Source organism: Acomys minous (genome assembly GCF_964271855.1).
Source record: "Acomys minous genome assembly, chromosome: 2".
In the NCBI taxonomy this organism is placed as follows: domain Eukaryota; kingdom Metazoa; phylum Chordata; class Mammalia; order Rodentia; family Muridae; genus Acomys; species Acomys minous.
The window spans coordinates 54,695,703-54,709,160 of NC_140484.1; the positions used below are offsets into that span (position 1 = coordinate 54,695,703).

At 52.5% G+C, this 13,458-nt stretch overlaps 1 protein-coding gene across 8 annotated transcripts in view; it reads left to right on the forward strand.

The window, feature by feature from the left end:
• ANO1 (anoctamin 1) overlaps nt 1–13,458 on the forward strand; it is a 153,523-nt gene that overhangs the window by 122,143 nt on the left and 17,922 nt on the right. For all 8 annotated transcript variants that reach the window (XM_084757079.1, XM_084757077.1, XM_084757081.1 and 5 more), the window contains 6 exons: nt 585–659; nt 3,946–4,147; nt 4,316–4,427; nt 4,895–4,952; nt 9,405–9,505; nt 10,257–10,402. In XM_084757079.1, coding sequence (XP_084613205.1) covers nt 585–659; nt 3,946–4,147; nt 4,316–4,427; nt 4,895–4,952; nt 9,405–9,505; nt 10,257–10,402 — 694 coding nt within the window. The remainder of the gene's footprint in view (nt 1–584; nt 660–3,945; nt 4,148–4,315; nt 4,428–4,894; nt 4,953–9,404; nt 9,506–10,256; nt 10,403–13,458) is intronic.

Below are 13,458 nucleotides of genomic sequence, written 5' to 3' on the forward strand. Positions count from 1 at the left end.
ATGTGACATCCATGCTGGCATGCTGGGCTCCAGTGTGTGTGTTTGTCTTTGAAAGCCCCTCCCCCATAAGCTTGAAACTGCCCAGGTTAGTGACCAACTGCTCCCCAAAGTCCCTCCAGTCCAGCCAGCTCAAGGCCCAAGAGAGCCTCTGAGCTATGAGGTCCCAGGTCAACATGGCCTTACAGTGCTCTGAGCTCTAGCCACTTGTTCCTACCTGCTCAGCAAAGGGAGAAATAACTATTATGGTCTGGGTGGCAAATGGACTGACAGCTTAGGACCTGTAGCCCTTACAGAGAAAGAAGAGCACCTCAGATGTGGGCAGCTCCCTCTCAGGCCATGCAGTGCTTAGGGCACAGTGGACGATGCTATGCTCATGCGCAGAGGAAGCCTAGCTTCTGAGGCCATTCCCTTCTCTGTCACATTGTGACCCTGTTCACAGGAGACTAGGCCCTGTGTGCTTCCCTTCTCACTGGGCTGTCGTGTTTGCACAGCACCGTCTGGAGGTTTCTCTGAGTTTTTGTGCTTCCTCCTGTCCACCCCGTGGGGAGGTTCCCAGTGAGTGACCAGATGCTTTCATGTTGCAGACGGACAAAGTGAAGCTGACCTGGAGGGATCGATTCCCAGCCTATTTCACCAACCTTGTCTCCATCATCTTCATGGTAAGTTCTAGAAAGTTGGAGGGGCTGGTATCAGAGGTGCCCTGCACTCATCTTGGGACATAGTGACCCTGACTCCTGGGATAAAGAGAGTATCAGGGACCCCGCTCTTCTATCCCTAAGATGGGAAAGGCTGGGGTTTGTGATGGTCCTGGAGTATGTGATCTGACTGCAGTGACACCCAGTTTTCCCTAAGTGGGGAGTGGCAGACACTGGGATCTCCTCTGTACCCTTAAAACCAAACCAGTACTGAAATTTCACAAGACGGAGCCGGGCGTGGTGGCGCACGCCTTTAATCCCAGCACTCAGGAGGCAGAGGCAGGTGGATCGCTGTGAGTTCGAGGCCAGCCTGGTCTACAGAGTTCAGGACAGCTAAGGCTACACAGAGAAACCCTGTCTCGAAAAACCAAAAAAAGAAAAAAAAAAATTTCACAAGACGGTCAGGTATGGCAGTGTACTCTTGTAATCCCAGCACCCAAGAAGCTGAAGCAGGAGGATTGCTACAAGTTCAAGGCCAGGCTGAGCTACATAGCAAGGCTGTGTCTCAAAACAAAACCTAAGGGAAAAAAATTAAAGAGGAGAAGCAGGGCAAGTGGCTCTGAGTTGATTCAAATGACCCAGCAAATGGCCCCATGGCCCTCAAGGGACTCCCGTCCCTATTGGCCCCAAAAGGTGTCTGTACCTTTCTGAACCTTCATGTAGCCAGGGCCACTTGTCAGCTTTTGTCTAGCCTAGAAGGTTTAATGAGATCCTAGCACAGACACCTGGTCTCTAGAAGCCCCAGGCTCCCATCAGCCACCTGGCCCTGGGGCCTCCCAGGGAATGACCCATTCAGTCTCCATAGCTAGCCAGGCCCGACTGGCTGCTGTTGAGGGATCAGGATCCAAAGGCTGATCATTGGAATGCTAAGCCAGGAGAGGCAAAGCTAGGAGCCTGTTTCTTCACCTGCCCCCCGGGGGGGGGCCCTCATTCCATATGAGGTGGACAGACAGCCTTGAGCCAGGATGGGCTTCCTGGGCAGGGTGCCCCTCTCCCAGAAGACAGTGTAGGCCTCAACTTCACCCACCTGACCTCATACACTATGACACACAACGGGGGAGCCTCAACTGACTTAGAGGATTCAGAGAGGGAGGAGCCTCCACAGTGAGGGTTCTCAGGTCATTTCCCCTTTCCTGGAGAAGCCAGGGACTCACCCGGAAGACAAGCTTAGCCTCATTTCCTTTCGTTCAGTGTGATGAAGTCTCCTCTGCTCAGGTTATTCCTGACCTTCTGAACCTTGACCTCTCAAGTAGCTGGGACCACAGACAAAAAAAAAAAAAAAAAAAAAAAAAGGACTTACTTTGAGGGTGGCACTAAGGCATGACTAGAGAACGACACCCCCAGCCCTCAGTGAGTGAAGGGCAAAGCTGGGGAACCAAGAGACTCCAGCACCCCCACAGTCCAGCTGCTCCTAGCAAAAGCACCAGTGACCATTAGAAAGAGGGTGAATGGCCAAGGGTCTCATGTGACCAGAGGCATTGGCTTCCCTGGACTTGTAATCACTCATCCTATTTGCAATATAAATTACCCCACCTCCAACATCACTTCTACACTCCAGGTAAGAAAAAAAGGAAGGCTGAGAGTAGGACAGAAGGTGAGAAGCCTGTCTGTGAAAGGGGCTTTCTCAGAAGACCCTCCCACAATGTGTCTCATTGGCCAGAACACTTTCTCCTGCCTACCTGCCCTGTAGAAAGGCTTAATACAGAATACATGGTGATCTAGCACAGTTAGATGAGTAGGGCCAGGGTAGACAGACATCAGACATCGGTAAGAAAACAGCTGGCTGTCTTTTCCCAGAGGAGAGTCCTGTCACAAATGAGGCAGGCTTGTGGTCCATTCAGGCACAGGTGTAGATGCCCCACGCATGCTGGTCCTGAAGACATTAGTGAGTGTGGCCAGCCAGAGGGGCAGGGCACGTGACTTGCGGCTCCCTTGGAAGAGGAGGGTGGAGGGCTGCCTCTGCTGAGTCACCACAGGCCTAGAGCCGTCCCCACCTCTGCATGCTGGCACAAGAGACGTCCTTATGGCCGGGAGTGGCCTCTTGGCAGGCCTGAGGGGTGTTCCAAGGAAAGCCCTCTCTCCTTGGCACTGCTCAGGGCATGGTATCCATGCCTTGTGCTTGCAGGGCGTAGTGGGGGCTGCAGATGGTTTCCTGGCCAGGGTGCTCCTCTGCTTAGTCACTAACAGATGTCTGAAAAGGCCTTGTTGGGGCCCATAGTGTGCTTGGCAAGTCTTCTGTAGAGATTCCAAAGGCTATGTTCCCTGAGTGGGCAACCTAGGTCAGCAGGGGCTGTGCCAGGAGCCATGAGGGACCATGCCAGCAAGAACCAGGCCTGCCTTCCATCCAGGACACAGGGACATAAGGGCCAGAGCCTGCCTAGAGCAGCCAAAAAAAACCACACATAAGTGTCTGGAGCCTAGCTAGGCTCTGCTTTTCAAGCCTCAGACATGCCCACCCTCGCCCAGTGAGTTCTAGGGTGGGGTGTCCACACCCTTGGGCTGGCCAGAGACTGGGTCTTACCCGTGGATCTGTGCCATAAGGAAAAGGAACCCAGACAGACACAGGCGGAACAAGCCTGTCACTAGCTTCCCACCCGTCTCTCAGGCACCACCAGTCTGGCTTCCACGGAATGTCCTAGCCTGAGATGGGTTTGGCTAGCCTTGGGGCCTGCTGTCATGGAAGAGTTAGAAGGTAGTTCCAAGAAAGCTCTGAGGAGGGGACCCTGGCCATGTCCTAGCAGGCATGCAGAGTGCCACCCTCTGTCTGAGCACAGTGGCTGTGAGGGTGCCTGGCTGAGCCCCGCACACGGTCTAGGAAGTCCGCCCTCAGCTACCCCAAGTTGGGCAAAAAGTATCCCAGTCTCATCCAGTCTGCTCTAACATCCGTCAAAACAGCCACTGGGGTGTGGCTAACAGTGTCCCAGGCTCTACGTTGGGGACAATAAGGGAGGATCATATATAGATCTGGTAAACTTAAGGCTTGGAAGGACCAGTTGGTGAAGCCGGGTCCCAGAGCTGGGTGCCCCGACCTAGCCGTACAACCTCGCAGATCCTTGGAGTTCTCTAGCTTTTTCCTCTTGCTCTGTGGGCTGACGGTTGCAGAGCACTTGGCATCTCCAGTAACTTCGCTTTAGTTCTGACGCAGAAAAATTGGGGGTTAGGAGCAGATGGGCAGGTTCAGGGGAGCTCTTCACCTTGCTCCAACCTCCCCTTACCATCACCACTGAGCGTGCCCACGCCTGCCCTGCAGATCGCAGTGACGTTTGCCATCGTGCTGGGAGTTATCATCTATAGAATCTCCACAGCCGCAGCCTTGGCCATGAACTCCTCCCCCTCCGTGCGGTCCAACATCCGGGTTACAGTCACAGCCACCGCTGTCATCATCAACCTTGTGGTCATCATTCTGCTGGATGAAGTGTACGGCTGCATTGCCAGGTGGCTCACCAAGATTGGTGAGTGCCGTTGCAGAGGATAGCGTGAGCGGCATGGCCCCGCTGCAGCACCCAAACTTGAGGGAGGCAGCCTGGCCAGTCCCTACCGCCCCTGGCCTGGCCTGGCCTGGCCTGTCTGTGAGTGGCTAGTAGCCAGCACAGTCAGCTCCGTGTGTCTCTTCTCCTCAGAGGTCCCAAAGACTGAGAAGAGCTTCGAGGATAGGCTAACCTTCAAGGCCTTCCTACTCAAGTTCGTGAACTCTTACACGCCCATCTTTTACGTCGCCTTCTTCAAAGGCCGGTAGGAATTCCTCAACCCTGGTTCTTCTGTGCCCTCTACCCTCCTGGGAAGCTCTGTCCTACCCTTGTCCCTCCTGATGGTGGGAGACCCCCCACCCCAGCCCAGGGAAGACAGGAAATCCAGCTTCCATAGCCATGATGTTCTGGGTAGGGCTGGATTTAGCTGGGGTGAACGAGCAGAGGGAGCCCCTAGCAATATAGAGCCCAGGCAGTGGGGATCTCTGCCAATAGGCCCCAGACAACAGCCAAGACAGCAACCTCTGATAGTGCCTCAGCAGGCCAGGTGTCAGCAAGTGAGTGAAAGTGGCATATAGATTGCGTACTGAAGGCCAGCCAGGGAAGGAGGGAGCCTGTGCCAATCCCTTGCTGGCTCCGACTGAGGATTCACAGAAGCATAGGCCTTTTGGGTGGCATCTCCTGGGGGTCTGAGTCCAGCTCCTCCCTAACCACTACCCCAATTGCCCCCAGGTTTGTTGGACGGCCCGGCGACTATGTGTACATCTTCCGCTCTTTCCGGATGGAGGAGGTAAGATGTCGCATACCGCTTCCCAGCAGCCTTTTGCTTAGCTTCCTGTCCTCTGGGCTTCTGCACTCCAGGCAGGATACTTTCTTGCATCTTCATGTGTCCACATAGATTTATACTGTCTTAGTTTCTCACCCTGTCACTGTGATTAAAAGCCTGACAAAAGCAACTTAGGGGGAGAAAGGGTTTGCTTCAGCTCACGATGCGAGGGTGTGGCTCATCCTGGCTGAAAGTCAAAGCTGCAGGAGCCTGAAGTGGCTAGTCACATCGTGTACATGGTCAGGAAGCAGAGAGCCACAAAGGCTTGTACTCAGTTCCTATTCTCCATTTACACAGTCCAGGATCCCAGGGGAAACCATTAGCTGAGCTTCATAGTCCGCACTTAGAATCCCAGCTAGGACCAGCCTGAGCCACACAAGTGAGACTCTGTCTCAAAGAAGGACAGAACGGAGAGGGAGAGGTGGAAAGGGGTCATGCCTGGTTTTTGTTGATACTTTTTTGGTTCAAATTTTTGCTTTTTAATTTTATGAAAATTCATCAATTTATTAATTGTTTATATGTATGTATGCATGCATGCATGCCTTCTTTTTGAATTTATTTATTATTTATTTTATGTGCAGTGGTGTTTTCGTCTGTACATCAGTCTGTGTGAGGGTGTCAGATCCTCTGCAGTTGGAGCTACAGACAAGTGGATGCTGGGAATTGAACCTAGGTATTCTGGAAGAGCAGCCACTGCTCTCAGCCATCCCTCTAGTCCCATGTATGTGCTTTCTTGAGTCTGTGTACATCACATACATGAAGGTGCCTGTGGAGGCCAAAAGGCATCAGATCCCCTGAAACTGTAGTTACAGCTGGTTGTGAGGTACCTGACACAGGGGCTGAGAACCCAGCTCCTCTGGAAGAACAGTAAGCACTCTTAATAGCTCAGTCATCTCTCACTAGACTCCTTTTTCAGTCTTATTTTTACTACATTTACTCATTTGTTGTGTGTGTGCACATGTGCATGCTGTGACACACATGTACAGGCCTGAGGACAAAGTTTCAGGAGTCAGTTTTCTCCTTCTACCTCATGGGTCTCCAGGATTGAACTCAGGTCTTCAGGCTCAGTGACAAGCACTTTTACCCATGGGGCCATCTACCTGCCTGGCTTTTATCAGTACATAATAATTACATATAATGAATCTCATTACATGTTCCTATATATATGTAACATTTTGATGTATGTAATGTTTTGTAATGTGTGTAATAATGTATGTAATATATATCATATTTTTATCATATCCACCTGTTTGCTTCCTGTGCTGCCCCCACTTAACCCTTCCCTCTTCCCCCTTCCACTTTCATGTCTTTCTCTGTGTGTGTGTGTCTGTCTGTCTGTCTCTCTCTCTCTCTCTCTCTCTCTCTCTCTCTCTCTCTCTCTCTCTCTCTGTCTCTGTCTCTGCCTCTGCTTCTGTTTCTCTCTCCCTCTCTTTACTGACTCAATTAGCTTCAGTGGGGCTATTTTGTTAGCTTTTGACTATTTCCCTCTCTGGTTAAGGTGGATTAAGAGGGATAATCAGGCTGGGTATGGTGGCACATGCCTTTAATCCTAGCATTCCAGAGCCAGAGGCAGGAGGATCGCTGTGAGTTCAAGGCCAGCCTGGTCTACAAAATGAGTCCAGGACAGCCAAGGCTACACAGAGAAACCCTATCTTGAAAAACCAAAAGGAAAAAAGGGGGGCGAGGGATAAGCAGACCTTGGCTGCATTCTCTTTAACTCCAGCATGGCAGCACCTACTTCTGTATCCTTAGACCCAGTGCTGGGGACATATGGCTTAGGGCCCTAGAGCGTCATCTTCTGACATTGAGCCCTGGCCTGTAGGCTTATTCCATTGCATCTGGGCTATCAGTGGTCCAGGTCTCCAGGTAACCAGTCAACATTTCCAGCCCACTAGAAAACTCAGCTTATCAGAAAACAAGAGAGCAAGGCTGGAGAGTGGTTCAGTGTTTGCTGTACAGGCCTGCAGACCTGAGTCTGGCCATTAGCACTCATGCAAAAGGCCAGGCACGGGGGCTGGAGGGACAGCTCAGTGGTCAAGGGCACTTGCTGCTCTTGAAGAGGACCTAGGTTTGATTCCTAGCGCCTACACTATGGCTCATAACCACCTGTCACTCCAGTCCTAGGGCATCTGATGCCATCTTCTAGCTTCCATGGGCACCAGGCACATACATGGTTCAGAAACATACATGCAGGCAAAACACCCATACACTTAAATAAAAAAATAATTCTTTAAGCCAGTGGTGGTGGCACACAGCTTTAATTCTAGAACTCTGGAGGCAGAGGCAGGCAGAGCTCTGTGATCTACAGAGGAAGTTCAAGGACAACCAGGGCTACACAGAGAAACCCTGCCTCAAAGAAAATGTTTTTCTTTAAAAAAAAAAAAAAGCACCATGGCTCCTAAGAAATGACTGCCTTCTGTCTTCCACATGCATGCACATGTATATAACACACACACACACACACACACACACACACACACACACACACACACACACACACACCAGTAGAGACAGGAAGGGACCTTCCTGATAAGAAAATAGTGGAATGAGGTACAGAGGGACGGGTATCAGGCACAGGATAATCTCATAGTTGAGGGCAGCCTAGTTCAGTTAGCTGGCCACAGGCCCAGACACCTCAGGGTTTCCGCTACAGATGTCAGGTTTTCAGAAAGTCTGAAGCCGTCTTTGTTTCTCACCAGGCACCCTCTCTGCATCCTCTGTGGGGTTAGAGAAGTGTCTGTGTAAAACATGCGGACCAAGTGTTTTTTAATGGAATCATTAGCTCTGCAGGACAAAGGTTTTAGTGACTGGACAGGGAGTTTTGCTCAGGACTCCGGCAATCACTCTACCCAGGGCTCACTTTTGTGCTTGGGCCAGTTCGGTTTCACACATCTCACCAGCCCCTGCCTGCCAGCCTCAACCAACAGAGGGACGGTGGGGTGCTGGACCTCAGCCAGGTGGCCACCACCATGCCGTGAGGCTCCCCAGGGTCAGGATCCCACCTGCTGTGGCTATGCCAGCTTACGCAGGGTGGTCAGGGCATAGAAGAAGACAAGCCTTGACAGGGGAGGGCCAGGAGCCTGAGGTCCAGCTTTCCACCATCACCCACCCACTTGCTGCCTCACTATCCCTGAGCCCTGGTTGCTCCTAGGTGGCTTGAAAAGACATAGAAGGGTGTTGTGGGGACCATTTCCTCTGAAGGCTCCTGGGCGAGTCCCTCACCTCTCCAAGCATCTCGGATTATAGAATCATTGATAACCCATTCCTTCCTTCCCTCCCTCTCTCCCGCCACCCTTCTTTTCCTCCCTCCCTTCTTCCCCCTCTCCCTCCCTCCCTCCCCCTCACCTTTTCTGCAGTTTGTGCATGTGTGTTTCTCTCTGTTGTGCATGTGTTCGTGTGTATACGGTGTGTGCACGTGGAAGCCAGAGGTCAACCTCAGGTGTCATTTCTCTGTCGCTCTCCACCTTTTACTTTGAGACAAGGCCTTTCACTGGAACCTGGAGCTCACCAAGTAGGCTAAACCGATTGGCAGGCAAGCCAGGAGTCCTGGGAAATCCCCCTGCCTCTGCCTCCACAGCACTAAGAATACAGACAGACACAAGCCACCCCCTGCTGGGGACGGGACTCAGGTTCTCCTGCTTTGAGGCAAGCACGTCGATGACTGAGCCATCTCCACCTGTTTGTTTGTTTGTTTGTTTGTTTGTTTGTTTTTAGACAAGGTCTAATGTAGCCTAGGCTGGCCTCCTACCTCCACTTCCACAGTGCTGGAGTTTTAGGTGTGCAGCACCACGCCTGGCTTCTTGGTGGTCCTTTCTGCATCACTCCAGATGCCACCACCCTCTGGGTCTTTGTGTTCTCCAGAGAACACTGGGCACTGAGGCAGGGCCTGGTGCTGCCTCCCGTGGCTAATCACATCAGCAACGACTTCTTTCCCAAATGAGGTCTTGTTCTCAAGGTTTTAGAAGGTGGGGATGTGAACCCCCCGCCCCCCGCCGTGTGTGTGTGTGCGCGCACGCGTGGTGCGTGCATGCGTGCGTGCGTGCGTGCGTGCATGTGTTGGCTAGAGGAGAATGTCAGGTGTCTTCTTCTATCACTTTCCCCCTTATGCCTTGAGACAGGGTCTGTCACTGAATTGGAAGCTCACTATTACAACTAGCATGGCTGGCCAGAGAGGTCTTGGTGTCCACACGCCTCTGCCTCCACCCCCACCATGCCGAGATGCCATGCAACCATGCTTAGCTTGGGGCCTTCAAACTCAGGTGCCCATGCTTGTTCAGCAAATGCTCTTACCCACCCACCGCCTCCCTAGCTCGGAACCTAACTTTTAAGAGGCCATGAGTCACCCCACAGGTTGAAGGCCGGCCTCACCCCCTACCCAGAGCCAGGCTAGATCTGACTTGCCCTTCTGTCCCACAGTGTGCCCCGGGCGGCTGCCTGATGGAGCTCTGCATCCAGCTAAGCATCATCATGCTGGGCAAGCAGCTGATCCAGAACAATCTCTTCGAGATCGGCATCCCGTGAGTGGTACCTGCCACGGGTGGGGACGTAGCAAGGTGGGACGGGTGACTAGGGTGGACTCTCAAAATAGCCTCTGTGACAGGTGAGGCATCAGGATAGGAGACATCAGAAACCAAGAGGTGAGGAGGGTGGGGCAGGAACATGGAGCAAAAGATGCTCTGTTGTAGACAAGGCCATATGGACTCCCACTTGTAGGGTGCCACACAGCCCCTGGCTGCATACTGCCTCCTGAGTGGCAGACTGTCTAGCCAGAGGCTAATCCCCTTATCTTGCCCCTCAGCAGTACAGGTGCCCTAGGGCCAGGACCTTAGTGTACTAAGAGAGGCCACAGGGGCATGGTACAGCCCACACTTCCCAGGTCCCTCCAGGGGCCTCCCATGGTGATAGGTGGCCTGTCACTCACCCTGCCTCTCCGCATCTTAGGAAGCCAGCAGAGCTGTGCCGCTTTCAGGAGAAGGTCAGAGCTTTCATTCCCCTTTCCGGGCATGGTAGCACATGCCTTTGCTCCCAGCACTAGGGAAGATGAGGGAGGTGGATGAGACCAGCCTGGTCTACATAGCAAATTCAAGGCCAGCCAGTGCTAATAATAGTGAGACTGTGACTCAAAGCAAAACAAAACAAAACAATAGATGCCTGTTTCACTATACTAACCAGCGGTACAGGCTGAGAGCAGACAGGTCAGTGTAACTCAGAGTGCGGTGGGTGCAGCCCCACACCCTTGGCCGCCTGCTGACACAGCGCCCCCTGCAGGAAGATGAAAAAGTTCATCCGCTACCTGAAGCTGCGCCGGCAGAGCCCCTCAGACCGCGAGGAGTATGTGAAGCGGAAGCAGAGATATGAGGTGGACTTCAACCTCGAACCCTTCGCCGGCCTCACGCCCGAGTACATGGAGATGAGTGAGTGGTATCCCGGGCAGGGTGGTGGGCACAGGCCGAGGGGGATGCAGAGCGAACAAAAAAAACAATGGATCTGGGCATGGTGATTGAAGCCTGCCTGCATTCCCAGCACTTGGAGGCTGAGACAGGAGGCTCGCTCTTGAGTTTGAGGCCAGCCTGGTCTACATAGTGAGACCCAGTCTCAAAAAACAAAACAAAACACAAAAGAAAACTGGGTCTAGGTAGATGGATCACTTGGTAAAGTACTTTTTAAGCAATAGAATTTTAGTTCAATCACTAAACCCACATTTAAAAGAGAGAGAGAGAGACAGAGAAGGTGGACAATTGGTAAAGCACATGATCATGATCATGATGATGATGATGATGATGATGTATACAGTGCTCTGCCTGCACGTACACCTGTAAGCCAGAAGAAGGCATCAGCTAACATTACAGATGGTTGTGAGCCACCATGTGGTTGCTGGGAATTGAACTTAGGACCTTTGGAAGAGCAGGTGGTGCTCTTAACCACTGAGCCATCTCTCCAGCCCCAGTGAAGCACTTTTTAAGCAATAGGTTCAATCCCTGAACTCACATTAAAACAAAAAAAAAAACAAAAAAAGATGTAGTGATGTGTGCCTATAATCCAGCATGAATGAAGAAACAAGAGGATCCTTGGGGCTCAGTAGCCAGGCAGCCTAGCCTAGCCTACTTGGTGAGTACCAAGCCAGTGAGAGATCAGGGCCCAAAACATGAAATGAAATGGGCCACACCTGAGGAATGACACAGGAAGTTGACCTCTGACCTTCACATATACCTGTGCGCTTGGGCGTGCACGCGCGCGTGTACACACACACACACACACACACACACACACACACACACACACACACCAGGCTACCGGGGTAGAGACAGAGAAGGGGCTGTGGGGCTGGCATGTGCATGACCTGACCCTCAGTGCCCCTCAGCCTTCCAGCGGTGTCAGGCAGAGGTAGGAGCAGGAGATCCCCAACCTACGCTCTTGGCTCTCAGCTCTGTTCCCTTCTCGGGGCTGTAAACACTGTCCTTTCCAACCTCAGCTTCCAAAGGCCCAGGACAGGCAATACACAATCACCTGCTGCACAGTGTGACACATAAGGCCAAGAAACAATCCCTTTCCCTCACCAGCAAGGCCAGCTCCTTTAGAGGCCCCCAGTACTTGGGGTATCATAGACACATCCCTTTAGAGTCCTCTTTTGGGTCTGTGACTCCTCCCATTTTCCTGAGCACTGTGATACTTGACACTACCTGGGATGCTGTGACCCCAGCATAAAGCTCATAGAGAAGCCTGGGTAACCTCAGCAGCAGCAAAGTGTCCGGGCATGCTGAGAAGTGGCCAAGGAGAGATGAGAAAGGCCAGCTGTGACCCATGTGGCCTTGGGGTCCCTCCTCTCCATCCGGCCCCTATGCTCTGCTCACACTGGACCCCGCACTCCTCTGTAAGCATGCGGCTCAGGCCTGTCATGGGACCTTTGCCTTTACTGTAGCTTTGCTGGAATGTTCTCCCTCAAAGTCCTACATGCGTCCTCTCTCTTCCTTCCTCCAGGACTCTGCTCTAAGTGTCCCCCAATAAAGGTTTCTCTGACCACAGTGGCTAAAAACATTAGTCCTCCCCCAGGCCTAGAACCCAGCTCATCCTCTGGCCCCATTTTAAATCCAGCTGAAACATCAGTTGCTCTTCCCTCCTTATCTGTCTGTCTCATGGAAAGCTGAAGCCCTGTGGAAGGAAAACCTTTCATTCCCACTCTTTTTTATTTTAACCTGTTATAATTTATTCAGATTACATCATTCCCACTCTTGACTGTCATCCTCTGCCCCTAAAATGGACCCAAGTATACAGCAGATGCTCAGTGCATGTGCAAGTATACAGCAGATGCTCAATGTATGTCCGAGTATGCAGCAGATGCTCAGTGCATGTCCGAGTATACAGAATATGCTCAGTGCATGTTCACTGACCATATGGATGAGTGAACGCAATCAGGAAGACTGAAGCACAGGGAGCTTAGGCTGCCATGGCCTTGGCCACTACGGACAGGACTCAAGCCTGCCCCAGGTCCTGGCAGGGAAGGAACTGCTCTAGACGCTGCATTTCCCACAGTGCTGAAAAGCAAGACAGGCTTGGTATGTGTCCCCAGCGCTCCTTGGCCTTGGCTTGGAGGGCAGTGATGAGCAGGTGACCTTCAGGCTGCAGTACATTGACCAGGGCATTCTGCCCCCACAAACACCTCCCAACTGCCCTCATGGCTGGCAGGAATTATCTCACCCCGAGCTTCAGGAGAGCATGGGGTGGGGGCAAACAGAACTCCAGACTCCTTTCTTCCCCTGTTCATCCCCAGAGTCAGGTCCCCCTGTCCCCAGAGTCAGGCCTCTGTCCTCTGAGGAGGCTCTAGGAGACCAGATACCACAGAGAAATACCCTGTAGCTGACTGAGGCATGGTCATTTCTCTCAACTCCTGAACTCTCACTTCCGGCTCCCACGATCTTCCAGGGCTTAGCAATAAGGAGATCTCAGGGACAGAGGTCTGTTATGTGTCTAGTAGCCCACTCCAGGCCACCACTAGGGTGCGTTCCTCACATGATTTTCTCTCTGTCACATCGGCTACCACATTCTCCTCTAGGGAATCTAAGGCTGGGCACAGGAGCACACAGATACGGATGGGAGGACGGCCCACACCAGCTTGAGCCCCAGAGTCTCTCCCCCCTCCCCTTCCCCCACCCCCCCCCCCGTTCTCTCTTTCTCATCCGCCTCAAGCTGGATTGAGGCAGTGACATCACTCAGAAGTGGAAAAACCAAGGCTGGGACTGTAGCTCCTTTGATAGTGTGTAGCACACTCCTTGCTTAGCAGGCACAGGGCCCTGGATTCAATCCCCAGCATAAACCATGCAGGCCTGAACTGTAATCCCAGCTCCTGGGAAATGGGGGTCGGAGGATCAGAAGTTCAAGGTCAGGTTTGGCTGTGCAGTAAATTGGAGGCCCATGCACACAACCATGTCACACACTGGTCCTCCACCGTAACTCCCCAGCACCTCCAGGCCTC